We start from the raw sequence: 27,873 nt of genomic DNA on the forward strand, positions 1-27,873 counted from the left end.
CCTAATTAAAAAGAATGCTGCTTAAAAGCAGCATACCACGAATCTGAGGTGGTGTGGATTACAGGTGGAGTATTCGTATTCGTATGGTAGATTATGGTGAGGGGTGTGGTTCCGTCCATTTCTTCCTAATTGCCGTAAAAAACGGCCCGAAAGATGCGGCGCCGCACAAGCCTGGCGCGCTCCAGTCGAACTCCTTGTGGAAAATAGTGCACCAGAACGCTCGAAGCCGTATCTTAAGGGGCGCTTTCTACGGCAATTAGGAAGAAGTGAACGGAATCACCCTCCTCCCCATAATCTACAACCCCGTATACGAATACTCCACTGGAAATCCATACCACTCCAGATTCGTGGGGTGATGCCTTTAATTGCAATGGCATCAATCAACATAAGTCGCAAAGCATGAGAACAAATCCTCAGCTCTAAAAACTCTTTTAAATTTGTAATAATACTTAGAACTCTAACCTAACCTGGTATAATATCTGTCGATACGACTCCGACATACGTATCGCAACAACAGTCGTAGCATTCCTCACATTCACTTTTTGTTTCACATTCTACACATTCCGACTGGACATTGGAGTTGCTTGCACACATGAAGCAGTCTGTCTTTGCCGTTATACAAAAATTATACGGGCATTATGGGTTGAAACGGATTGTTCGCCTCTGAAAATTATCACTGGTATTTACTTTGTAAGTGCCAAATTTCCAGGATATGAAGGTGCTGAAATGCGAAATTCGAACGAAAAAATGAGCCACACCCGTGTCTCGCAATCTCTGTGACGGCAACCAATTGGCAATAAACATACCATGAGCTCTATAGTGGGATGAAAACGACATGAGTCACAGACAGCTGCGTAAAGCTCACCGCAAAGTTCAGAACAGCGCGGGCGCGCGGTTTGGATGCTGTGTGTGCACAAGGCTGGCGCGCTCCAATCGAACTCGTTGTAGAAAATAGCGCACCGGAACGCTCGAAGCCATATCTTCCGAGCCGTTTTTTTGCGGCAATTAGGAATAAATGGACGGAATCATCTTTCTCTCCATAATCCCGTATACGAATACTCCACCTCAAATCCGTACCACCTCAGATTCGTGGGGTGATGCCTTTAATAACCACCAAAACCGTAGAGCCGCCAAATCGCGCGCCCGTGCGGCTCTGAACTCTGCGGCCACCCTTACGTAAGCGGCAGCGCTCGAAGCGGTGGAGACAACTATTGGAATCAGAGGTGGGACAACGGTGAACCGCAGAGATGAGTGACGGTAGCTAGGATCCTTACACGATCCCAACCGCTACTATGCTCCACCGCGCCGCTTCGAGCGCAGCCGCTTACGCAATTGTCCGTACTTCATGTCGTTTTGACCCAATTATTCATATCTACATGAATGAATTATTTCGAAAGGAAGCGAAGAAATGAATTTTAAAGGAGATAAAAGTGGATCTTTTGTCAGTCATAATCATATTCTTATTGTGGAGGAACTGGAGCAGTAGTACATTGAGGAGAAACAATTCTTGAGTATATCCGAAAACAAGGCGTTTATTCGCATACATTGATTTCCAGATACTTTCGCTTTTTTTCAAAATTACTGAAATAAGACTTTGCGGAATAAGAGGAGATTTGAGGTAATACTGTAGGAATGTGGTCCAGCTTTACACTAAAATTCAACGAACACATCACTGTGCGGAAAATCTCAGGGAAACTAGAAGAAAAGTGCTGAAAAGAAAAGAAAAATATTCGCTTTCCTGAAGAACTGGAGAAGACTGCTGGTGTTTGCTGTGTAGTTGCGCCTTCTTACATTAATTGACGCGCAGTCGAAGTGCATTGGTATTGATTCGAGTTTATGGAGGTAGGGTTTGTGACTTTCATGGTTTCCAAGCAACACTAGTTAGCTAGGAGCAACTATTTATTTTTAGTACTTATTACATTCACATCTAAGAAGTGTTTTGTGCATTTGAATCGTGTACGTTGTAAGATGAGACTCCCACTTTTTCCTTTTACATACTTCGTCTTCAATTATGCAAATTAAAGTTCTCGTTTCTAGTGGGACACAGCTTGTACATGTTTTGTTTTAACATGCCTATTATTTGTTATTATTACTCTCAATATCTCGTGTTACTCTTATTCTAGAGGAAAAGTTCTACTTCTTTCCATTACCCTATCATTTTGTTCTCACGTCAATAATAACAGCTGAAAATGAATGTAATAAAGTAATAAAGCAGTGTAATACTATTAAGTTGCAGGATCTCTCTTAAGTTAGCTGCTTTTACAGCGGGATTTTTCTTCTTCATACTCTATCCCATTCACTGGCGTGTTGCTGTGTTATATAGACGTCCTCGCCTCCTGATCAATGCGAGGAATGAATTAGGAGGGCCTACCATAGTTTTTTCATGCATTATTTGTTTTTTTTTTGTCGTAATAGAAGTGTGGATAATAACTCTAGGAAAACTATGTAGAGAGCAAAAATTACGCTAAAGGAACGACGCACTGAACAAAGTAGTGAATGAGAGCCAAATATTAATTTATTAGGTTATTCCAATTCCGGTTCCTTCTTATTTTTTGATGCTTTTTTTAGTCGATAAAGAAAATATTCCAATCAACGATATGGTCAGCAGAATGGTCAATGATCGTCGTTCCTTCGATGCGATAAATCGTTTATTCTTTTGTCCTAGCAATGAGGTCGTTATGACTTAAAAAGTCGATGATTCTGGAAGGAAACTTGTGGAACAACATAATAGATTAAAATCCCGTAAACAAATATAATCCGATGAGTAAGACAAAAAAAAGCGATTTTATCGCATTTTTTCTCCTCCTCAAATGAAGACTTATGTTCACATTGCTCGAATATTTCTAGTTCTATACGAAGATTCACAAGTTTTATATCTTCTAGCCTGTAGCGAGCTACGATGTTTTCCATGCAACTGTTTGTTTGCAAATTAGCAAATTTGATAGCTACCTTGCTATTGAACATTAAATTCACTTAATTTTCTTTGTTAGTACATATTTTCTTCACCTTTCATTCTCTGATTCAGTTTCTGTTAAAGACTCCATTTCTGTTGCATGCATGTAATTTTAGCTTCAAACGTCGGCTTATCAACGTGTTATGTTGTTTGCATTGTAATTGTGTTGCGTATATATTATTCAATTTTGATTCTCTTTGATTTTAGACAGTTATGCGGTGGCCGCCGTTAATCTTCCAGATCTTTGCTTTTTGTTCTGCAGCAGGTCCGTTAACTGTTGTTATGGACCTGAACGAGAAATTTTTAGAAGTTAGTAATGAGGGAATGTGGATAGTGAAGGTGAGGTTTGTCCGTGCTTTTCTCTTTCTCTTTTCTGTTTTTTTTAATGTATTTTTTTTCTGTAAACAGGGGATAAACAAAAAATCTGCTTACGTTGGTCTCTGTACCGTGTTTCCTTGCTATAAGTGCATATTTCTACTATTTGAGTTCCTTCAAATCTTTCTCTTATAGTTCTACGCTCCATGGTGTGCGCATTGTAAGCGTTTGCTTCCCGTATGGGAGCATCTTGGATATGCGGTCAGTGACAAAAATCTACCTGTGCGAGTAGCCAAAATGGACTGCACTCGATTCACTTCGGCATGTAATAAGTTGTCGATCACTGGATACCCCACTATATTCTTGTGAGTGCTAGCTACGTTTAATTTCCTATTTTTGCATTCAGAATAATAGGTGCGATAGGGAGGAGCCGGACCCTATTCAGCTGAGGAGGTTTAGCTCATGGGGTGCAGCTCATGTGATGAAGACCCCTTAGCCAAAAATGGAAAAGTGAAAGGGGTCCCTTCGTTGAGCCGTTCGTTCAAAAGTGAAGGGAGTAAGAGCATCGGCTCCGACTATCGCATCTCTGTTTAGAATTGTCTCAGCGTCGTTTTCTGTTCAGCTTCCGTCAAGGACGTCAGATAGAGTATTCTGGTGAGCGCACTAAAGAGGCGCTATACAATTTTGTTGTAAAAAGTTCTGCCCCCATTGTTGAGAAAGTCAACGCTGTTAGGCTCAACGAGGTGTGTTTATAAAACTGTTTTTTTATTCCTATTTCATTCCTTTCCCTACAGATCAGACGAGATTCACGGTATGACCCAGCGTTCTTGATCATTGGCGATATTTCATTCCTTTCCCTACAGATCAGACGAGATTCACGGTATGACCCAGCGTTCTTGATCATTGGCGATGAGAAGGATGAAGTGCAGGCCAAATTCGAAACAATAGCCGATTCCTTGTTTTCAAAGGTGAGGTCTTTGATCATTGTTGATCTTCCAGGAACAGTATGCTTAGAAACTCTAGAGGTTTTAGAATTCTCCTCTCGAAGTGTATGAGGGAAACCAGAAAATAAAACGAAGGACTAGTACCTGTTTCATTCTCCTTTACCTTTTCTCTTTGTTTCCTGGTTTTCTCTGCAGTTTACGGTATGACCCCTCCTAATAATTTAGACCAGATTCTTTTCCGCTGATCCTATAGCGGTTCCGACATCGCTGCGTGAGTCTGGAGCTCGAATAGCAGTATTTAAAGATGAGTCATTCTTCCCCTACCATGGATCTGTAGGCGAGTTGCTTTACCGTTCTTTTTGCTATTATATGTTTATTATGCGAGGAAATGCATCATCCAAGTCTTTCAGAAGGCCTAAAACGTTGGATTTTGGCCGAAAGGTGGCCACTGATGCCTCGTGCCACACCAACTAACCTTGGAGAACTTGCTAGTACTGGCAAGCTCACAGTGCTTGTTGTGTGCAGTGAGGTTAGTATATTTAGCCCAGAAACGTTATGAACTCCGAAATCATAGAGGCTTAATGTTCTTGCTTTCAGTTGGAGAGACTAAATCAATCTTCACCAATAGGGATATTCTGTGAAATGGTAATTATCAAAGTTAAAGTCCCAAGTTTTTCTCACAAAGGTTCCTTTTTTTCCTAGGCAAGACGCGCTGCCGAGGATTTACGAAAGAACGAATATCTGTGGTCACGTTATCAATTTGCGTGGTTAGATGGCCCTGAAATAGCAATGAACATCATTATGGGAAATATGGAGCCTCCTAGTTGGTATTTTCATACTTTGATTTGCCATTTTGTCCGTGAAATTTTAATACATATGTTATTCGTTCAGATATTCTGGTCTTCAACTATTCCACATATGAGTATTATTTGAATGATGATGAACCAGAAAAGATGACACGGGCTTCGATAGTGACGTGGCTCGATAATCTGGCTGATGGTATAGAGAAAGGGACAACTGTTGCGCTTGGAGGTGCTTTTTTATGTTGTGTTCATTTCTTTTTCTGTTGCTTTTCTTCACTTCATATACACCCACCCACATTTCATTCCTTTTTTTTTTGCTCAAAGTTTTCAAAGAAGTAAACTTTGTATTACCTAGTAGTAGAAGGTATTTGCGATGCTTTGCAAAAAAAAAATCGATTTCAGGTCGCTCGTGGCCGACGAGAATAAAACGTATGTTCTACGAGGTGTACTCCAACGTTGCGCAGATGTTCGCCACTCAACCACTGTTGTCATCTTGCCTCTTTGGTGTTCCTATTGCGTTCCTCAGCATAATTTGTTATAGGTAAGTAGAGCGTCAGGTACTAATTTTGAGGCGATATTTGCTGATTAAAATATGATACATACAAGTTTCTAGTTGGAAGAAAAAACTAGGCATTTGTGCGCGACTTTTAACCATGAATTTCTTGACTGGTACACAGTGCTTCCAATAGGATGATTGATTATTTCTTAGGTGATTTGTGTCGTTTTATGTGCATGTTAAAACGTATTGCTTCATCCTTCTTTCTCTGTCCATTTAATAGCGTAGAGAATGCTTTTCTGCCCTTATGAACGTGGGAGGGATATCACCATTTTTGTACGGTTTTATTCTTTGACGAACATAGCTGACATCCTATCAATATAATAATTTTTTTTCAATGAAAATCAAACTAAATTTAGCTGATGCAGCACCAAAAGTTTAGAGGTGCTATTGAGAGTTATAAAATCCTAGAAATCCTTCTAAAAAAAAACTTTTATTAGCGCCACGGGCAGTTTTTTCTCATCTCTTTCTATTCCCTTGATTTCTAGCCTTAGAATTTTGCAGTATTTGTTCTGCGGACTTTACCGTCGACAGAGAAGAGTTCTATCCCGACGATGAAGATGAAGATTACGACGAGTCGGTGGAAGAGGACGAACGAGCCCATCTAGTCGATCCAAATCACGCGAAAAACGAGTGATACGTTCAGGGGTTTTCTCAGCACTAGTCATGATCAGCTACAATTTGCTCATCGCGCCTAAGTCTAATCTTTTATTTGTACATAATATCTGAATTTTTTTAAATTCATTTTGAAAATGTTTCTATACTTGATCTCGTTCTCATGGTTTACGAGAATTACATTTGACTTGTTCGTTATTTCTAGGAATCTGTTTTTAAGATTTGAATAACAAGAAATACTGTTGCATGATATAAATATTAGTATACTTCCAAGATTTGTTAGCACTGAATTCACAACATGGTTCTACATTGTCTATTTAAGCTTTGGTATTCCTCTCTTGCTTAGATAGGAGAAGTTATAGTTGCGCTTACAACACCTCGGAATCATCCACTTTTTCTTACGTAAAGTATGAAAGGCAATATGATGAGGCTTGTGAAATAGGATCAATAGAAACCATCAAATTTAGAATAGAATTATAGAAATATAGAATCAGAAATATAGAATATATAAATATAGAATATAGAATCAAAACTGACTGCGCTGGAAAAGATCATTTTGCTTACAGCTCTATGAAGGATAAAGTGTGTGGCGAGCCTCTACAATGACTTGCCGGGGCTAGCCGATGTGTCAAGTCGGTGTTTTTATCCTCCCAGACAAGTCTGATACCAATTTATCGACCCCGGAGCGGTGAAAGGCTGGGTGAGTACTAGGGCGGATTCGAACCTCCGATCGATCGTGCAGGTAGCGAAACCTCTAACAGTTAGACTATACTCTCACCTAACATCTATATAATCATTAGAACGTATGGAAAGATCCCCGAGCAATAAGCAACAAAAACAGACAAATAGAGTGTGAAAATGCACCAAAATCGTTCAGGGAACGATGAAAAATACCAAACATAAAACAAATCTCCAACAATTTATGTGGCACTCATGCAAGTCACACCAGTAATGGTTGTTCCCATAAAAACCCAGGTAAGTCCAGTCATTGTGCATATCGGTATACCGATTGTGCTACCCGTATCCACCGGACCGCTTGGACCAATATAATGAAAAGTTGTGCCAGGTCCGCATAGAACGATGAGCCTAAGAAACATTTATCAGAAATTTGTTTCAAAAAATTCTGAGAAGCTATGCAAAATAATTATCCCCAAGTTCTTACGCATCATAGTCTTTAGGTTTCTTTTTTGCGCAAAAGTGCTTGTGAAAGTGACTATTTTACGATGAAACAAGGTGAGGACCTGGAACCCATCAGCTTCATTCCCCCATCTCCCCCCAAAAAAAAAATTGAAAGAAACACTAGCATGATTAAAAAATCGAATTAAAAACTTAACCCGGAAAAACAACGTTACATTTAGTATCATTTTTACCATAATTTTCTCAGGTTTACGACTAGACTTCTAGCAATCAAATCCTGATGACTTCCTTCTCAAATTTCTTACAAATAACAAGAACAGCCAGTTAATCACTCACCTGCATTGCTGACCAGTTTTCTGTATGTCGGCCGAGATCATCGCCGGATTTGGATAGCAATTCATCCTTCCATATATGGTGCAATCAACGTACGTTCGCGGCACAGAAGGACATAATGTGCAGTCTGAAAGGAGAATTGCATTTTGAAACGCATTTCCAGAGATATGCGAATGGTAGAAGAGATATTACCAACTACAGGAACAGGTCCCATGCATGACAATGATTCCACGTTCAAACCCATGTCCGTGCGCCATTGATTCCCACCTGGTCCATCACAGATTAGATCTGTGCCTGAGTACGGTATAGGTGTGTTCCGCCCTGTTGGCCAGACAAATGCTCTTGTACCGGCTGGACAGCGAAATACGAGTCTAAAAGAGGAATTCGTGGAATTACACAATGTTATGACACAGAACACTATGATTTCGTGGAAAATATAATCCAGTCCGATTGGAAGATCCGTGATTTTAATAGCATTTTCATTTTAATAGCTTGCATTCTGTATGTTCAGGGGGTATGTATAGTCGGGTCAAAACAACTTAAAATTACTCGAATTAGCGCCGCGAGACAAAGCAGTTGGGATTGAGGTGGGACCCTTGCCAGTACCAACACTGCTTTTCGCCATGATCTCGATCGAAGTGCCGCATCGAGCGCAGCCGCTTACGCAACTGCACCGAGTCTTATGTCGTTTTGACCAGACTGTAACCATTTTGAAAGAAATCACAGAAAATATCTTATCATATCCTGCTCGGAAAACAGGTGTCTGTATTTGTTTCTCACCCGTGACAGCGCGAAAGCGCAGTCATACGGTAGTGCTGCAGTTGATAAATACAAACAAAAGTGCAGTCCTGTGAAAACGACCTGAAGATCGGTGCAATGGAGCGTAGCGGTTGGGGTCGAAGTGAGGGGCCCTCGCTCACACCTCTCATGGCTGTAGTCCAAGTGAAGCCGGCGATGGTTCGATCCCAAGCTTCTGGTCGTTTTGACCCGACTGTACATACCAATCATCTCCTATGCCTTATACTCTTGCAAAAATCAAAATATTACATAGCTCTAAGCACTAACATGCAATCAGTCCCACTATTCCTTGCTTGTACGTTGGCTTGTGCAGAATTTGGGCACGGAGATCGTCCGGATACGCCATTACAGTTGTTCCGATAGACCGGCAGCGGACACGTCAGGCAAGGAGGTGGAGGCGTTGTAACTGTAAGGTTGGAGTGGGGTTTCCAGATTTTAGGAGTTAAAAACAACGCAAAAAAAACTAATATAAATGCTTCTTTACGTCAACATTTGAACTACAGACAGCAAAAAAAAAACACTGAATGATAAACCTATTTGTGCTTAACACTTACCATCTTCTGGGTCTACACTCGCTATACAGGCTGTAGCAGTCCGCAGCCCCACTAGCAATAAGAGTAACATTCCCACAGTTACTCAAACAATTTTGCTAAATCGTAGAAGTTCCTGAAATGAAGGAACTCCTGTAAAGTTGAAGATGTCAAGAAGATTTGGTACTGTAGAGATGAGTTACGTACATACACTATGTTGTTCGCAAGTTTACGAAGAGTTTCTAATAGAAACTTTTTACCACATCCCCAGGTGGAAGATGTGAGACGTTGGCGGCATGAACACCCCACAATCTCAGAGTTACTCTCAAAAAATTGGTTGACGAAAACCTAGTGGTTTAGACCCCTAGGGCATACTTATGGAAGTCAGATTGCTTTCCTGACCTTTGAGAATCAATCGTGTTGAAATTATGTTACTTGAAACTTTTTGTACTGTTTTTAAGCTGTCCTTCAGCTAGCAAAATCTTCTTCATGACCTTTAATTTCAAATGAAATTGTAAAGAAGAAAGTGTTTTGGATGTTCTCAGCATTATGTCCTGTCAACTTGACAGCGAGACAAACTGTCACACCGAAAAGTCTCAAACTGTTTCTGGCAGAGAAGATGAAAGAGATTAAAATGTGCTTTACACTTCAGAAAGGTGAAGTTTGCCGAGAAAACTCTTCTATAAGCAAAAACAAGAACAGCATGAATGCTGTTATGTGCCAACCTAGTTTATGCGATTTGATATCAAAGAATACTTAATTCTTGGACACCATAAACTGCCGAGAATTAAATATGTACATTGCCTACCTCACATCGACAGCTGTATTATAGCGAAATGACCTAAAGCCCGGTGCAAATGCGGAAGCGGGTGCAGTCAAAGTGACGCGATGGAGCTAGCGGTTGCGATCGAGGCAGCGCCTCGCTTGCGGCAATCGAAACCAAGACTTACGCTGTTGCAGGAGACTTCAGATTCAGGGTGAAGATATAGTCGGGTCAAAACGACATGAAGTATGGTGCATTTGTGTATGCGCTGCGGATGGTGCGGTCGACACAGCGGTTGGAATTGAGGTAAATCGCAAATTGCAGCGATTTGTAGTGCCAGGAAGGGTTTCACCTCGCTCCTAGCCGCTGCGCCCCACCGAAGCGCCACGCGCGATTCTGCGTACGCAATTGCACCGTGCTTCATGTCGTTTTGACCTTACTATAAATGAAGATTCACCATTTCATTACATTTGATACTATGCAACATTTTCATGTTATTCTATCACATTTTATCCCCAAAAAACAATTGGAGATTCATGATTGTAGTGTCTAATTACTACCACCACTATTACTTATTAAAAACAGTATTGAAAATAACCGAACAGTAACTATAATTACAGATAAGCAAATAAAATTCGATATTATATGAAAGAAACTAGATATTACAGGAAAAAGAAGCAGGTGGGAAATCTACACTAACAAAAAAAAAGTGAACTGTCTAGCGTGAGACCAAACTCTCGTCACTTTGATCGTTGAACTGATACGGTGATATAAATATTTCAGACTATGACGCGGACCAGTGCTTGACCCAGTTTTAAGGCTCTGATCTATGGTTTTACGGAAAAAACATTCTGCACTCGATGCACCCAGCTTGGGTATGGCTCTCTTTCATTCTTCGTATTCGTATTCTACGCATAGATTCTTTGATTTTTGGATAGGCACAACAGGATTCCTGAATGATTCGTTGAGAAAACCTTTAGAAACATTTAGAATTATTCGATAACTCCTTCATATCTTTACTCAACAGATAAAAAAAAAGAGAAATTTAAGACTATGCTTGAACAAATGAACAGATTCTTAACATATTGACTGCGTGATCTACAAGCTCACACATTTTTGGGAGCGAGAAACACTAATGCTAACTGTTGCATTAAGCTTTTAAATGTGTTGTTCTACGGATAGTTTGGTTAAACTAGTACAGCCATCTGTGTTCCGGTCAGAATATGATAGGATATCTTCCGTGATTTTTCCTTCCATGAATATAATGTCTCTGTGAAGTGTTTGGCTTTAATCTTCATCTTTAATAAGATGCTCCAACGCGTTCACTTCAATTCAGAATCATTTGAAATTTACGAACGCATGTCGCATACAATGACTTGCGAGAGGTACCCGATATACCAAAACAGAGTTTTTATCCTACCAGACAAGTTTGGTACCAATTTATTCACCCCGAAGGTTTGAAGCCCTCCGTTGGCTTAAAGGCGGTTTCGAACCATCGACCGTTCGGTTGCGGCGGAACTCCTTACCAATTGCGCAACACCCTGTCCACTTCATGAATATAGTCGGTTCAAAACGAAATGAAGCTCGGTGCAGTTGCGTAGTTGCTTGCACGAAGCGGCGAGCACAAACAGAGGTATGGAGCGTCGCGGTTAGGATCAAAGGGGCCCTTGATAGCACCACTCATCGCTGCAGTTCACGATGGTCCCTTCCCAAACCCAACCGCTACTCTCGGTCGCGCCGCTTTGAGCGCAGACGCTTACGAAACTACGACGTGGTTCAAGTCTTTTTGATCCATTCATACATAATCAGGGGTCTATAGATGGGTCAAAATGACATGAATCAGGGACAGTTGCGTAAGCGGCTGCGGTCGAAGCGGCGCGGTGAAGAGTAGCGGTTGGGGTCGAATAGGGATCCTCGCTACCGCTACCCATCTCTGGAGTCCGCTATGGTCCCACCTCGATTCCAACCGCTGTCTCCACCGCACCGCCCGTGCTTGACCTCGTTTAGACCCAACAATACCTATCTTTTCTTTTGCTTTAGAGTTTTTGGAGTAGTATTAAAAAGCCTTTTATAACGAAATACACTAAACCTCTTGCCTTACTGATTTTTTCCCTCTGACAGCGGTAAAGGATAAAAAAGACATCAGCTTTTTCTTTGAAAAAAATTCAAAAAAGAAAAAAATTGAAAAAACATCCCCGCTACCATCATTCGTCGCTGCAGTTCGCGATGGTCCCACTTCGATTCCAACCGCTGTTTCTACCCCTTCCCAAATCCGACCGCTACTCTCGGTGCGTAAGCCGCTCTAGCACAGCGGCTTACGCAACAGCACCGCGGTTCATGTCATTTCGACTCCAATATATCCGACCTATGCAGAAGACACCACACCACCTCAGCAGACATGAGTACATGGTTAAACAAAACTCCCTCGGGAGGTTTTTAAGAAATCGAACGATCTTCCCTTGAAAGCACTTTCAAAACAGCACTTTATTTCTTTTTTTTGGCATCCTAAGGAAACCTCGAAAAATTTTCCCTTCTACCGAGAAGTGTGATCTGGAAGGTTAAAAAAAGAGCAAAGTATAGACGAGGCCATTGCACGTCAGGTTTTGTTCAATCTTTTTTCTTAGCGTAAAACATTTCTGAAGATCAGTAATGTTTTACGCTAAGAAAAAAGATTGAACAAAAGAAAAAAAACGCTAAGAAAAAAGTTTGAACAAAAGAAAAAAAAAGCGGCGTTCTTCGTTGATTCAATTCCAACGCAGGTTCCGAAGCAATTAAACGAAGTAGAAAATAAAATCTGAGAAAAAAAAAGAACTCTCACTTCTTTTTTATGCAATATTTAGGCTGTAGCAGAAACATTAAAATACACAGAAACAGAAAAAGAAATCATTTCACAACAACTGATTTTCCAAATTAATGACAAGATCACTGTTTCGTATTCATTCACAAGCAGTGCAACAGATTTTTCAATATAGAAACAATTTGAAATGAGGAAAGCGAAAAAAAAACCAAATAAGTACACGTCTCAAAATTAAAATTAAGAACAAAATTAAGTACTGAAGTACTGAAACGAACAATGTGTGCTAACAGAGGGAAGAAATATAAACAAATTATGGATCACTCATACAAGTGATTTCGTCAACAGCTACTCCACCAAATTCCCACTTACCTCCAGCCATTGTGCATGACAGCGTAGCGAGTGCATTAAACGTATCTACTGGAGTGCCCCCACCGACAATGTAATGCAAAGTTGCCCCGTACGGGCACTGGACATCGAGACTGGAAAGTGATCGAAGGTTAGAGATTTGCTTTGGAAAATTGTATGAAATTAGGTACTAAGGTGCTCAAATTAATGTGAACAATTCTTGACATTCCTTTAATTTTTTATCCGAGCCACACAAGGATGGTTGTAGAACGTGGCCTACTATTCTACCTTATTCTATTCTACCATTCTATTATTCTGTAACATTACAACCTGAAGTGCCGGCACTCTTACAGTTTCAACCAAAGGGAAGGAAAAACAGCTCATTACACTCTTTTTCGCATTTCAATCATCTCTCTGAGATGATTGGAGTCGTACGAGCGCCATGTGAGTGTTGCGTACGGTAAGCACTGATCAACGAATGAAGAAAGAAGATCATTCACTAGGCGCTCGATTACTTGTTTCACGAAAATGAGCTTCAATGTGTGCACCTATTCCAATCCACAACATTTTTATCGAACATTGCAGGAAAATTAGTTGCATGTCAATAAAGAATATAGATTTAGTTGGTGAGACTTACGAAAAATACAAAAAAAGACGCTATGATTCAAAACAAAGTGTACTTTGAAAGCGTGCATTGAAAAAAGATCCAAGAAAGCACGAACTGGAAGTTGCTGCGTCTTCAACTAATCGAAAGATTTCAAGGCACTCCACAGTCAAAAAGTTAAAAGGACGATCGAAAAAGTGTCGGCTTTTTTTTTCCTTTTTCATAGCAAAATCTTTTCAAGTTCTTGACGAAACTCCAACAAATCAGAACTCGAACAATAATGACTTTCCTTCGAAATAGTTTTCAAACTGAAAAATGGTTTAGTTGCTTACTCGCACTGTGCACCATTTCTCTGGATATCAGCAACGATCGTCGCCGGATCCGGATAACAATCCACTCTTCCATACATGGTACAATCGACGTAAACTTGCGCAAATGTGGGACAGAAGCCGCAACCTGTAATCATGGAAGTTTTTGTTCATCTGTGTACAATCACTGAAAACAGCGGTACTAGTCCGAAAGCTCAATCTGAATCTGAAGTGAAATTCGTTTGATTTTTTTTTTTGCTGAAATACAGTTACATTTGACCACACCACTTAACCCTGTATAACTTGACTCAGTTTCTCAACTTTTGATCATCACAGCGAAAAAGGGCAAAAAAAAAAACTACAAGATCAATCAATTGTTATGGTTACACAAAGCGTACAGCACACACGAGTAGCACAAGAGAACCGGTAACTGCATAATCAATCCAGATGTTTATTATATAGTAGAAATTACCGAGTACAGGAACAGGTCCGATGCATGACAATGATTCGACGTTCAAACCCATGTCGGTTCGCCACTGATTGCCAGATGGTCCATCACAGACCAAGTCAGTGCCCGAATACGATATAAGAGTGTTCCCTCCATTTGGCCAAACAAATGCATTTGTGCCGGCTGGACAGACGAATGTGAGTCTTAAAGACAACTTTGTTTATGTGGACATCATTATGATTTCACGAGAAAAAAGACGAAAATTCATGATCTCGGTTGCAGCAGCCACTCATATGTTACTACAAAGGAAGGAGGAGGGGATGGGGGACACAAAAAGTGATCGTAATGGCTAATTAAGCAAGTTTTATGGGGTTTGACCCACTAAACAGGGTAGCTCGATATAGGAATAAGAAAATAATAGAAAAAAGGTGAGAAAAAAACGGTGACAATGTACACTGGAAGTTCGGATGCTACAAACGCTAGTATAAGGCAATTATGTTAATTATGTATTGTATTGGACCGAACTACATGGATATTGGAACTGGGTGATAAAGGTGCCTGTACTCGCCTCAGATCAGGCTACTGCAACTCAAGTCGAGTAGAATAGCATTCATTCAGTGTAAAAGAAGCAGAAGTAATGTTCTTGCGTATTTCGCCTGAGTTCTGCTGTATTTAAAACGTTTCTGTCGCGAGTAAAATGCAAAACAAGTTTCAGAATACTGACATGCAATCAGTCCCACTATTCGCTGTCTGTACGTTGGCTTGTGCAGCACTCGGGCACGGAGGTCGCTGAACGCCATTACAGTTATTCCGATAGACCGGCTGCGGACACGTCTGGCAAGGAGGTGGAAGCGTGGTGGTCGTGGTTGGGGCTGGAGATGTGGTAAATGTAGATTTTGGAGTAATGTCTCCAGATTCTATAGTTGGGTCAAAATGACATTAAAGGCATCACCCCCGAATCTGGGGTGACGCGGATTTCAAGTGGAGAGTTCCTATATGGAGTCGTAGATTATGGAGAGGAGGGTGATTCCGTCAATTTCTTCCTAATTGCCGTAAAAAACGGCCCGAAAGATGCGGCGCGCGCACAAGGCTGGCGCGCTCCAATTGAACTCGTTGTGGAAAATAGAGCGCCGGAACGCTCGAATCGTATCTTCTGGGCCTTTTTTACGGCAATTAGTAAGAAATAGACGGAATCACCTTTCTTTCCATAATCTACGACTCCGTATAGGCATAAGCCATCTGAAACCCGCACCACCCCAGATTCGTGGGGTGATGCCTTTAAGCACGGACAGTTGCGTAAGCGGCAGCGCTCGAAGCGGAGCGTGGAGCGTAGCGGTTGGAATCGTGTAAGAATCCTCGCTACCGCCACTCACGATCCCGGTCCTCGATTCCAACCTGATTCGCTGCGTCGACCGCACGGCTTCGAGCACAACCGCTTACGCAACTGTCCGTGTCGTTTTGACTATGCATTCCCGACTATAGGAATTTCAAACAAAACAAAGAAATTGATCTCAATGCGTCTTTTCATTTTACAACATTTTACAGGCAACTAAGAAAAACTTTGAATAATAAATCTATGAATGTGCTTAACACTTACTATCTTCTGGGTCTATGCTTGCTATACAGGCTGTAGCAGTCCGCAGCCCCAATAGCAGTAAGAGTAACATTCCTCCAGTTTCTCAACCAATTTCGCAAAGTCGTAGAAATTCCTAAAATGAAGAGACAGACATTATACTGGAAATACCAAATAAATATGGCAAGACAGTAGCAAGTCAAGTAGGTCAAAATGACCTGAACTGTTGTGGGTAGGCGGTTGCGCTCGCGGTGAGACCCTTGTCAGCTCAGTCACGCAGCGAAGCTGAGTGAGGGGTCCCGCCACGTCGATTCGAATGCAAGCCCCTAGAAGTTATGAACCGAAAATCAGGTATTTCTAAACGTTCTTCACGATAGATTTCGAGAAATTATGGATCGCAAATCCTTTTGAAGTTACCATACGCGACACACATGCGAGTATATCGGGTTGTTCATAAACTTATGCTGGTTTTTTCTTCTAATTTACAAATAACAAGATCGATTGCATCACTACTATTCACCACCCAAACATGCATGGCACCATAACTGATACCACTTTCGCTGATTTTTCCAAGTTCTTTTTAAGAAGAAAGTAATGAGGGGTCCTTAAGTGTCTGCTGCTGAAAAGTAAGCAAAACAACTGATATCGAAGCAGAACGAGCAGTAAAAAAGGCATTGAGGAGGAGGCAGTAATCGAAGAATTGTGAGATAGAATTTCCGCAGAACACAGGATTGAACCGTTTGGCGTGAGACCAAATTAGCGTCCCATTGGTCTCCGAAGTGATAAGAGGATATTAACGTTTCAAACGGTGATACGCACCCACGCGTGACCCAGTTTCAAAGTTTCAGACCACGCTGCGAATTTTGGTCCCATCGTAATCTGTAGCCAACTTATCACTCACATCCAAAAATGAATTAGAATTTAAGAACAAATTTCGTAGCAAGTTCTTTCGTAGTTCGATTGAACGATCTGGTTTATGGTGCAATATGGCGTAAACAGTTGCGTTCCAAGCCTCTCAGAGGCAACTGCAAACGTAACATTACTGGACAGGTAGGGGCTGGGTTCCAGTCTGATGGGAAAACTAAGCTAAAGTCTCACTCAACTGTTCTGTTTACACCACATTGCACCACTAATCAAGTTGTTTTCACTGAGCTGTAGTGGTTCGGTTAGTAAACCCAAATAAACACGATAGATTCGAACATTGCTTCACTTCTTCACATAGCAAAATATTACTTTCTGACGCCAAGTAACACCCATTCCACTCCCTTTTTTTCGTTTCCCTTCCCTTTTAGACGAATTTGCGATATCGAAGTAGAGCTCATCTATGCTTATATAGTCGGGTTAAAACGACATGAAGCACGGACAGTTACGCAAGCGGCTGCGCTCGAAGCGATGCGGTGGAGACTGCGGTTTGAATCGACGTGGGACCATGGCAAACTGCAGAGATGGGTGGTGGAAGCGAGCATCCTCACACGATTCCAACCGCTACGCTCAACAGCGCCGCTTCGAGCGCAGCCGCTTGCGGAACTGTCCGTGCTTCATGTCGTTTAGATCCAACCATATTTCTTTCTGTCTTCTTTCTCTTTCTGCAAATGTATTATGAACGTAATGAATGAGCGAGAACAAAAGAAAGAAAGAAATAAGGTCTATAATTAAAACTTGATTATTTGCTTTCAGGGAAAAACGAACACTGGTTGGGACATCGACCACCGCAAGTCATTGTGTAGGCTAACACGTAGAGAAAAGCAAAGTATAGTACTTTGATAGGGATCAGGGTACCCTATCACAAGATGTTCAAACGTCCTCATGTCTTCGAACATCGAATATATTTCTGTCTAGGTTTTCTATTACTGTGACGAAGAGGTTTTCAGATGAGACCTTCGTTACGTTTCGGCTCTTCGTGATCTTCAGAGGACCTAGCAGAGATTTACTGGAACAATCTCACGTTTATTTCGAAAAACATTCTCTATTAGTGTGATACTTAACGGAATAGACGTGAAAGTGTCCCAATCAACCTCTACCTAGGCCTCCGAAGACGTCGAAAGGCCGAAATGTCAGGTTGATGAAGGTTTCCATCTGGAAATCTCCTGGGCTAATGTGCGCTGATATTATCAGCACTATAAGAGGAACTCAAGTTCCACACGTCGACGTAAAACGTATAGTAGGGTCAAAACGAAACACTGACCGAGGATTTGGATCGTGTAAGGATCCTCGCTACCGCCACCCATCTCTGCAGTTCTCCACCTCGGTTTCATCCGCTGTCTATACCGCACCGCTTTGAGCGCAGCCGCTTTCGCAACTGCAACGGGCTTCATGTCGTTTTGACTCAACTATATGGTGGGGTTAAAACGGCTTGAGGCTCGGTGCATTTGTGTACCGGCTGCGCTCGAGTCAGCGCGGTGGAGAAAGCGGTTGGGGTGGAGGTGGGACCATCGAAAACTGCAACGGAAAATGGCGCTAGCAAGGCTCCTCACTCCAACAGTAACCGCTGCGTTGCACCGCAGCGCTTCGAGCGTAGCCGCTTTCACAATCGCACCTAGCCTCAAGCCCCTACTATGTTGAGACAGCTCTGTGCACTTACTCGGCGAAATCGTGCACAGAGCATTTCTCTACAGGATGCGGAAAACTCTCCGGAACACTCTTCTTCGTTTTGCTTCTTATATTTTCACTATTTTTTCCGTATAATAATGGATGGTAGGCTTACGTTGTCTTCATGTTTTGTTCTTCTCCTGAGATCCCAATATCCCTTTCATTTTGTTTCGACACACTTTTTGTGCGACGATACATGATTAGTGTTCTTGCAATCGGAATCATAGTAGAATCAAAAAACATCTTAGAAGAAGGCTAACCTTGCACATGGTCAGTAATAAATGCGAAGCTAGAAACAATATCGTTTACACTTTATATTGCGGCTAACGTTTCGGGACCGTCGCCTTCGTCACAGCCTGAAAAGCCAGAACATTTGCAACATATCCCCTCAAAAGCCTCATCCAGTACAAGTTACCATCCCCCAACATATTACACCCGGAACCAGAGACCAGAAGAGCCCAAATCGTTGCGTAAGTACTAAGCTTACTTAAAGGCCGCATACCACGAATCTGAGGTGGTACGGATTTCAGGTGGAGTATCCGTATACGAGGTCGTAGATTATGAAGACGGGGGTAGTTCCGCTCATCTCTCCCTGCATCACTGCAAACACCCGCCTCCAGAATGCTGTTTTGTACGACGCCATCTATTGCAACGCTCCACCCCCTGTGCCACCTCCGCCATGCGAAACAATTCGGACTGCCCCGATAGGCAGTAAGGAACGCTACGCGTGCAAGGGTGGCGCACTGCAATAGAAGGCATCGTACAAAACAACATTCAGGGGCCGGCCGCTTGCAATGATTCAGAGAGAGTTGAGCGGGACCACCCCGGTCTCCATAATCTACGACCCCGTATACGGGTACTCCACCTAGAATCTGTACCACCCCAGATTCGTGGTATGCTTCCTTTAAGTAGCTACGTGGGGCCGCGTATACGAGACTGATTGCTATCTGCACGTGGTGGCCCTGCTTTAACTAAACGCAATCAGGCGTTCGAGAGAACGCATTGGGAACGTACGAGCTATATAACCTGCACTGTTATATGGCGAAAGATTCCCATACACTGCAAAAAGGTGCTGTCGTCCAGCACATCGCCAAAGCCCATAACCTGAAAGGTCAACCGCCTGAAGCGAGCATGGAATCTTTGGCAACAACCATTCGTTTCGCCACGCTGAACTGCCGAACACTATCGAGTGAACTCCAACAAACCGCTCTAACCAGCCTTCTGCAATATCTCTGTGTGTCTTTTGCTGCACTGCAGGAGACAGACAGTCGAACAGTTCTAATGCGTAAATTTCTAATTTTTCATCTAAAATATTATTTGGTTAGAATAGAATTTCTCCCAGTTTTCAGTCTATTTGCGCATGATTAACATTTCTCTCAGTCGAATTTTAAAATTCTGCTGCGATTACAATTCCAAAACTAATTAAGAGCAATCATATGAAGAAGTGGAACTGTCGTTCAATTCCTGCAAAACGAAATGTATCAGGCAACGTCTTACTTCGTTGTGAGGTACCCCTGCAGCAAAACAAACGACAAAACTAATGAAGAAGAATTCTCTACGACTCCGTAATCCGATCTGTGCACTATTTTACGACTTAAAAAGAAGAACGAAAAACTATCTAAAAACGAAAAGGAAAAAAGCTTTGAAAAGCTTGTCGTGGTCGGCGGAAAAGATCCGCGCTCACCGGTGGACGCGTCGCATCAGCGCGTTACCACATATTCTACGTCGACTTTAAACCGGTAAAACTCGTTGAACATCGACTGACTGTTTTGCTCGTCGTTAGGCAAATTTCAGTGTATCCATTCCATCCTCTACATAACAAAATTGATGCAACATAAAAACCAATTATATTTTGAAAGAATATGTTGTATTGTACACAACTGATTATAGGAAAAATTTATTCCTTTTTTCAAATTCTACATATGGTCATCCAGACTCATGAGCTCTAGATTTTCTCTCTATTTTAAATTAAAAATTCTCCGCACGCCCCAATGCCCAATATAATGGAAGGAATGCACAAAAGAAATCTCCTGTAAACCACACACCGATAATTTTCTCATCGAACACGATTTCTAATGCATGAATATAACGACACTGGGCCTTTGTAAGGAGACGTCTTGCTTCGTTGTTTTCCTCCCTCCTCTCAACTACGCTTTTTGGACTGGAATGCTTGCTTCGTTATTTGTCTAGTAACACTTTCTCATCTCACTTGCTCTAATTTCCAACCTTTAATAAACATTTCGCCGCATTTTTATTAAGGTCAAGAGATGCTGCTCGAAAAGGAGAACACACAGATCACAGCAAATATCTTATTGGATTCGTTGGATATTTGCCAAAAATCCCTTCTGCGTCTTCTTAAATGCACACTTTATGACAATTAGGAGACTGACCAAAGCTTTTTTTATTTCTTAGAAAATCCTTATAATTAGGCACTCATCTGAATCAAATGAAGAACAACTGCAGAGACACGCTTAATTTTGAAATGGTATAAGATATGTTGTTTTAGCTATGCGTTCGGAATCCGATCCAATCAATGACACACTCTCACAAGAACACTCACTCCGTATGTTATACCTCATTGATGCCATTCTTGCTCTTATAGCTTTCGTACCAAGCATATTATTTGTAACAACTATCTTGTATTTTCGATCGTTTCGTCGTGAATATCCGGTCAGTTGTGGAAGTATTCACATATCTACCTTTCATACCATCGTATTATTATTTTCCTTAGGCGTTTTTTTTCTTAAACTAGGATAGTATAGTAACTAAAAATGAGAAAGTGTGGTGTGAAAAAAGTAAATTAGCGTTGTGTCACATACATGGTTATGGGTATGGCGAAAATGGTCGCGTACATTCAGAGACAGCATGCCACGAATCTGACGAGGTGAGGGAATCCACAGAAAAAGGACGAGGTTTAAGGTTGCCGGCTCCGGGTAGGTTGCGCTCACCCCTCCCTAATCGTTCTATGAAACGGCGTGGGAACCACATCAACTCCTACGAGGCCCGTTAGCACGCTCCCCTATACATTTTCTGGTCCTCTTAACAGCGTGTTCATTGGATTCACTTGAATAGGCAGCCGAAGAGACCTCACTGCCTTTCGACCCCTGCGCAGCGCGTACACAAGTGTGGCGCGTCCCCCAACTGAAATCTTCGTGAAAATCACAGCCTTCCCCTGATTTTTTCTTCAGGCGATCAGGGAGAGATGAGCGGAACCATCTCTAGCTTTCCCGCAGGTTCTCCTATGTCTAATTATCCTAATTCGTGGTATACGGCCTTTAAATCAACATATAGTTGGATCAAAGCGACATGAAGCACGGTGCATTCTCTTACGCGCTCGAAACGGCGCGGTTGAGGCAGCAGTTGGAAGCGAGATGGGACCACCGCAGACTGCAGAATGGGTGGTGGCAGGAAGGGTTCCAGTACGCTCCTAACCGGTCCTGCTTCATGTCGTATTGACCCTACTATATCTTTAGAAGCTTTTGTCTATCAATCACTGAGCAAGATTTTTGAAAAAAGGAATGACTGGAAGGAAAAGAAATCTCCATTTCAGTTGCTCATTCTGTTGTCGAGTGGTGAAGCAGTGGCTTGTATATCTCATATTATCATGGGCTTCGTGAGGTTTTCTTTGATGACCTCCTCCATAAACGGGAAACCGAGTATGCAGATAAGTTTCGGAGGAGAATTAATTCAATGCTCTCTTAGGGTGAATAACTTCATCAAGTCTTTATCCAAGCGCGTGATAAGGTGAGTTGCTTTGATCTCTTGTTTAAAATGTATTCAATAAACATCCAGACTTTTTCGAATGCAGCGAACAAAGGAAGATATGAGTCTTGGCTCGCACGCTTTCAAACATTGCAGAACTGCGGTGCTAAATGCTGCAAACGAACTCCGACTGTTGCCATAGCAGTTGGAAAGTTCGACTTTCAATGAACCTCGGCATAGTTGGATGTAGTATCGAGTTTGATAAGCTGTACACGAGGTTGGTAAATAAATTTACTGGCTAACGTTTCGGCCATATCGCCTTCTTCAGAGCCTGAAAAGGGGGATATTGAATCTACAATTTAAACGACCAACCTCTCCACAACTAAACTGATAAACTCCAAGCCTACTTTCAATCACCAATTTAGCGACTAGCCATAGCTTCTATAATAGCTAATTGAAACATGACAATGTTGGAATCTCTCCATGAAAAGATAAGATTAGGAGCGTAGATCATTAAAAAAAATGAGCCCAATCAAGCTCCATTCTCACTAATCGTCCAAAAAAACGGTGTAGGAAACTACCTCGTCGATCGAGTTTTCCTACCCGACACTGTTTAATGCGCCATATGAAGGACACGCGCCGCGTCTGCGATCGAGCGGACGGAAATCAATTGAGTTCACTCAGCAGCATACCCAGATAAAGCATTTGTTGTCTCTATCGTTATTTATCATCGCAGCTAAGTCCAATATCAGTCACAGAGGAATGAAAGAGTTGATAAGGTTCTAGATGGTTATCTACCATTTTTGTGTTTTGGATGATTTCTTAAAGGCAGGGTGTCATCAAATTTTTGATGTTTGGACCTTTCATGGACTTTATAGAGCTCGGAGATTAGATTATGAAAATGTCCGTGACCACGCTGAATTCCGTCTCAGCGTCCTGAAAATATCGTGAGAATCGCATTCGTCCCAACGAGATACGTCAGAACGCGCTACCCTCGTAAACATTCCGGTTACCTCAGCAGCCTATTCATCGCTTTTACGTGAATAGGCTGGTAAGGAGACCCCGTTGATCTCCGATTGGCCGCTGGTGGACGGCCGCGCGTGCTCAAAAATGGGACGTTTTCACGTACCTCGTCAGAACAAATGCCCTTTTTCAGGCGGTTTTTCAGGACAACTAGTAGGAATCGAGCGGTACTCCTAATCTATACCCTGAATTCTATATTTTCCCACAAGTTTCCCAACTACATCAGTTTCGTGATACGCTGCCTTTAACTTTCGGAATTTTGTCAAAGAATTAGAAGCATGACTGTTGCATCAACCTGATGCGTATCATGGTAACATAACATGTAAGTGCTTAAGTTTGTCTGTGTGGATAAGTATACCTACTGATTTTAGATTTGTGGTTCACGATTCTGAATTGAAGTCGGAGTGCGCACGAAGTATTGATCAAAATCAATCATTTTCTGTCAATCTCTAAATCTAAATCTTTTTAACTGACTTGCTAGATATAATGTTTAATTCTTCACATTGATAGAAGGAAGAGAAATTTTAGTGTTTGGGATGGTTACAGAAGATGTAAACGGTCTAGTTTTAGACTTCGTGGACATGTTTTCTATACGGTTTCGATTTTTTGCGGATGGGATCCTGTGTTATGACGCCTCTTTCGGCGTTAGCACTTGCGACTGATCGCTTCATCTGCGTAGCGTTTCCAGGCATGTATCGCCGGAACCCAATGGGCAGGTAGGCATTTTTCTATGATTCTATTTCGATCTGGGAGCAGTTTAAAAAAAGTGCTTTTTTTCACAAATATAAACGCTTTTTTATACTGTCTGGTCAAAACGTCGTAAAACGTGGTGCAATTGCTTATGCAGCTACGCTCGAAGTGGTGCGACCTTGATTTATTCCTGGATGCGACTAGTGCTAGCGAGAGCCTTACCTTGATCGCAGCCACTTAAAGGCAGCATACCACGAATCTGAGGTGGTGTGGACTTCAGGTGGAGTATCCGTATGCGGTGTCGTAGATTATGGAGACCGGGGTAGTTCCGCTCATCTCTCTCTCTGCATCACTGCGACCAGCCGCCTCCAGAATGCAGTTTTGTACGACGGCATATATTGCAACGCTCCATCCTCTGCGCCCCCTCCGCCCTGCGATTCGTTGAAAATCAATTCGGACTGCCACGAAAGGCAGTAAGGGACGCTACGCGTGCAAGAGTGGCGCGCTACAATAGAAAGCATCGTACAAAACAGCATTCAGGGGCCGGCTGCTTGCAGTGATTCAGGCAAAGATGAGCGGAACCACCCCGGTCTCCATGATCTACGACCCCGTACACGAGTACTCCATCTGAAATCCGTACTACCCCAGATTCGTGGTATGCTGCCTTTAAAGGCATCAGTCCACGAATCTAGGATAGTGCGGTTTTCAAATGGGTTATGCCTATACGGTGTCGTAGATTATGGAGAGAAGGGTGATTCCGTCCATTTCTTCCTAACTGCCGTAAAAAAACGGCCCGGACGATACGGCTTCGAGCGTTCCTGTGCGCCTGCATTTCCTAAAGCGAGTTCTTTTGGAGCGCGCCAGTTTCTCCTCTCCATAATCTAGAGGTATAGGCATAACCTACCTGAAACACGCACCATCGCAGATTCGTAGGGTGATGCCTTTAACTACAACATACCACGAATACAACGTGATGAGGAAATCCACGGGAAAAATTCGAGATGAGATTGTAGATTGCGGGATAAGAGGTGGTTCCGCTCATCTCTACGTGATCCTCGTGAGAAACGCCGTGGCAGTCACATTGGTTATTACGAGATACGTTAGAACGCTCCTCTGTGCGCACTTCCCGGTCTTCGTATCAACCTATTCATTGATTCAACTTGCATAGGCCGGTGAGAAGACAGGACTGATCTTCGATCACACCTGGATGCGGTGCGTGCATGAGCGAGCAAGTTAAGCAAGTCAATGAGGTCTTCTCACCAGCCTATTCTGTTAGGGTGTTCGGAAATCTGCCGAAATACGGCAAAATTCCAAACAACACAACCTTTTAACAACATTTTATTATTCGACCAAAAAATCCCCATCAACATCGACAACCTTCTGCCACCGTCTCACAAGATCACGGATTCTTTTGGCGTAGAACTCCGGCGTCGTGAAGGCGAAGAAAGCCCGAAGGTCATTTTCGAGGTGGCCACGATCATCGTAGCGCTACTCTTCCAAGTGATGCTGAAGCGATCGGAAGAGGTGGTAGTCGCTCACGGGGCCAGGTCTGGGCTATACGATGGGTGCGATAGATTTTCCCATCCGAGCTCAGGAATTTTCTGGGAAGTCTTCTTCGCGATGTGAGGGCGCGCGTTATCGTGCAGCAGGCGAACGTTGTCGAGCTTCGGGCGCTCCTTGCGGATCTTGTCGGCCAGTCTTTGCAGATGAGCGCTGTAGACCTCGGCAGTAACTGTCGTGTTGTCTGGCAGTAGTTCGAAATGGTAGATTCCATGAACTTCCTACCAGATGCTCAGCATGACCTTCTCATGGATTTCACCTCTCACGAAAGGATCCGGCATTTCATCGCCAGCGCACCACTCAGGTTTGTGGCTGTGGTTGACGCAGAGGACCCATTTTTTTATCTCCAGTGACAATGGTGTCCAGCCAGTCGAATCAGCCGCTTTTGGAGAGCAGCTGAGTGCAGAAGTCCAGGCGTCTTTGGCGGTTGCCGTCGCTCAATGCATGAGGGAGCCACTGACCTAGCTTTTTCACCATCCCGAGATATCGCAGTCCATTGCTCACGGTGGACAGCAAACAGCGAAGACTGGAAGCAAAATACCGCACACCTTCATATGGATGCTGCTCTGCCAGATTCTTCAGTTCGTCGAACGATATTGCAGTCGGTCGACCAGAGCGAGGCTCATCTTCGAGTTTATTGTTTCCGACTTTGAAGCGCTGGAACCAGGCGCGCACACACCGCTCAGAAGGGGCTTCAGTGCCGAATACTTGACTTAAGTTTCGATGGGCTCCAGCAGCGGAATGGCGAGATTCGAACTCGTAGAGGAGTACGTGTCGAATATGGGTGGAATGTTCGGTCATTATATATGAAATAGGCAAGGAAGAGGGAGCCAGATATGTTATGTGTATACAAGCGGTGGTGTTCTTATATAATATATTTAAAATGGGAACTTCTAGAACATCTCAAAAAATCTGCGCTACTGTGAAATTTTCGCCAGATACTTTCCGAACACCCTAGTAGTAAAATCAGTTAGTGCTGATAGGATAAGAACGTGTACGGAGAGCGTTTTAACGTATCTAGTAAAAACGAAAGCAGTTCCCACGCCGTTTTTTACGTCGATCAGGGAGAGATGAGTGAAACCACCCTCTATTCCGCTATCTACTACCCCATCTCTAGTTTTTCCTGTGGATTCGCTTACCGTCAGAATCCTGGTATACTGCTTCCAAGTACTAGGCTTCAGTTCGTTTCGAAACGACTGTATGTGTAGTTGGTTCCTTCTAAACTTTTTTTAGGAAGTACTGCTTTGCTGCAGCTGTGATTCTAGCTACAATGGTAGTATTAGTAGGCTGCTGCTGTGTAGCATATTTGCATCGCAACATGGGATATGTTGATTATTTGTGTGGACGTGGACCAACATTCGGCGAAGCTTTCGAAATCTTTAGCCATGCGTTGGCTGTGTTCGGCTTTACAGCTGCCTTCATAATTTGTCTATTCTCATGTTTCGTATTACTTGCAAAGCAAAAATCGTATGTTTTTAAATGGTGCAGCAAGCATTATTGTTATCAGTCATTTATTTGTTCTTTTTATGGAGTTATTGGAAACAAATATCCGTCTCATAGCGTTGACACACTGCTTGCTGCGGCGAAGATAAAAGGCAGCGCGATAGTTCTGACGAACGGCTAAAAGAACCTAGTGGAGGAGTTTGGCTTAACGTCGCCGAGATACACCGTTGTACGACTGCGAGATCGCAGAGGACGTAAACTCTGAATCGTAGGGACCGATGCACCTACCGACACCGCTAACGACAACAATTGGGACGCCTTTCATGATCAACCCAAGGTTTTATGCTGATGTCTAAAATTTCCAGCCAGAGGTCAACATTATCGGAATCGACGAGAATGCGAAGATGGGACTTGAACAGCCGTCAGTATGCTAAGAAAGTGCAAAAATGAAAATGGTGTTATCCACATAAGTGCATAGGTCGACCAGACGGTTAGCGTCATCTACGTTAGATAACGGTAGCCGTCCAGTCGACTTACGTGAATAAAGGGGGCTCATCATCATTCTCACGTTCAGGAGGAACCATCGATGCCATAACCCAACGTGGCAAGGGTCAGCCCACTCGACGCCTGAACAACAGCGCAAGTGCGAGATAAGAACTCTAAAACGTCAACTCGACTAGATAGTGACGGATAACATCCCTCAGTCGAGACATTGAAGGTGTTTTTGTTGAAAATTCTTTGGAGGTTGAGTTTTCAGTTCCAAAACACTTCTCCACAAAAGAAGCTGACGCTTTTCAAGCTAACATCGACATCGCAGCTCCGAAAAGCGAGGAATGCTGAACGAAGATCCGCCAACTTTTCTATTCATGTGTGAGTTCACTTTGTATGTGCCTTCCGCAGCACAGGCAATTGCAATCTAGAAAAGCTACGAGAAGGAATTTACGTCCCGAACTGTTAAAAGACCGCGGAAATGAATGGACGTTGAAAATGAAAGAGCTAGAAAGCTAGCACTTTACAGTAGAAGCAAGACGAAAAAGTCTTCAA

At 42.6% G+C, this 27,873-nt stretch overlaps 6 protein-coding genes across 10 annotated transcripts in view; 3 read left to right on the forward strand and 3 right to left on the reverse strand.

Annotated features, from left to right (window-relative positions):
• RB195_017228 (uncharacterized protein) overlaps positions 1-594 on the reverse strand; it is a gene marked incomplete at both ends in the record, with an annotated part of 45,510 nt that extends 44,916 nt beyond the window's left edge. For both annotated transcript variants that reach the window (XM_064184134.1, XM_064184133.1), the window contains one exon: positions 468-594. In XM_064184134.1, coding sequence (XP_064040013.1) covers positions 468-594 — 127 coding nt within the window. The remainder of the gene's footprint in view (positions 1-467) is intronic.
• Positions 595-3,166: 2,572 nt separating this feature from the next.
• RB195_017229 (uncharacterized protein) lies at positions 3,167-6,208 on the forward strand (the record flags this gene model as incomplete). Of its 2 annotated transcripts, none has more annotated exons than XM_064184136.1 (11): positions 3,167-3,292; positions 3,464-3,633; positions 3,891-4,011; positions 4,063-4,236; positions 4,438-4,549; positions 4,623-4,741; positions 4,810-4,857; positions 4,915-5,035; positions 5,104-5,244; positions 5,418-5,556; positions 6,076-6,208. In XM_064184136.1, the coding sequence occupies 11 exons, from the start codon at positions 3,167-3,169 to the stop codon at positions 6,206-6,208; spliced, it is 1,404 nt and encodes a 467-aa protein (XP_064040016.1). The 2 variants fall into 2 exon arrangements, with proteins under 2 accessions (XP_064040016.1, XP_064040017.1); XM_064184135.1 differs by having other exon boundaries at positions 4,132-4,236.
• Positions 6,209-7,106: 898 nt separating this feature from the next.
• On the reverse strand, positions 7,107-9,078 carry RB195_017230 (uncharacterized protein; the record flags this gene model as incomplete). The annotated part of the gene is made up of 5 exons (XM_064184137.1): positions 7,107-7,272; positions 7,660-7,783; positions 7,849-8,027; positions 8,722-8,860; positions 9,009-9,078. The coding sequence occupies 5 exons, from the start codon at positions 9,076-9,078 to the stop codon at positions 7,107-7,109; spliced, it is 678 nt and encodes a 225-aa protein (XP_064040018.1).
• Positions 9,079-9,103: 25 nt separating this feature from the next.
• Positions 9,104-26,187, reverse strand: RB195_017231 (uncharacterized protein; the record flags this gene model as incomplete). 2 transcript variants are annotated; one of them, XM_064184139.1, is made up of 10 exons in its annotated part: positions 9,104-9,120; positions 12,914-13,023; positions 13,826-13,949; positions 14,274-14,452; positions 14,974-15,038; positions 15,082-15,121; positions 15,847-15,958; positions 16,041-16,148; positions 17,844-17,939; positions 18,008-18,050. In XM_064184139.1, 10 exons carry the CDS (start codon positions 18,048-18,050, stop codon positions 9,104-9,106), a joined length of 894 nt encoding a protein of 297 aa, XP_064040019.1. The 2 variants fall into 2 exon arrangements, with proteins under 2 accessions (XP_064040019.1, XP_064040020.1); XM_064184138.1 differs by lacking the exons at positions 9,104-9,120; positions 15,847-15,958; positions 16,041-16,148; positions 17,844-17,939; positions 18,008-18,050 and adding exons at positions 15,623-15,725; positions 22,344-22,444; positions 25,848-26,187 and having other exon boundaries at positions 12,855-13,023; positions 14,974-15,121.
• RB195_017232 (uncharacterized protein) lies at positions 20,920-27,669 on the forward strand (the record flags this gene model as incomplete). 2 transcript variants are annotated; one of them, XM_064184141.1, is made up of 7 exons in its annotated part: positions 20,920-21,081; positions 21,962-22,024; positions 23,707-23,852; positions 26,620-26,659; positions 27,195-27,254; positions 27,340-27,472; positions 27,587-27,669. In XM_064184141.1, the coding sequence occupies 7 exons, from the start codon at positions 20,920-20,922 to the stop codon at positions 27,667-27,669; spliced, it is 687 nt and encodes a 228-aa protein (XP_064040021.1). The 2 variants fall into 2 exon arrangements, with proteins under 2 accessions (XP_064040021.1, XP_064040023.1); XM_064184140.1 differs by lacking the exons at positions 20,920-21,081; positions 21,962-22,024; positions 23,707-23,852 and adding an exon at positions 26,457-26,566 and having other exon boundaries at positions 26,620-26,853; positions 27,195-27,250; positions 27,404-27,472.
• On the forward strand, positions 25,587-25,851 carry RB195_017233 (uncharacterized protein; the record flags this gene model as incomplete). The annotated part of the gene is made up of 2 exons (XM_064184142.1): positions 25,587-25,690; positions 25,737-25,851. The coding sequence occupies 2 exons, from the start codon at positions 25,587-25,589 to the stop codon at positions 25,849-25,851; spliced, it is 219 nt and encodes a 72-aa protein (XP_064040022.1).
• Positions 27,670-27,873: the final 204 nt, after the last annotated feature.

This window comes from Necator americanus, chromosome II (genome assembly GCF_031761385.1).
Source record: "Necator americanus strain Aroian chromosome II, whole genome shotgun sequence".
In the NCBI taxonomy this organism is placed as follows: Eukaryota; Metazoa; Nematoda; class Chromadorea; order Rhabditida; family Ancylostomatidae; genus Necator; species Necator americanus.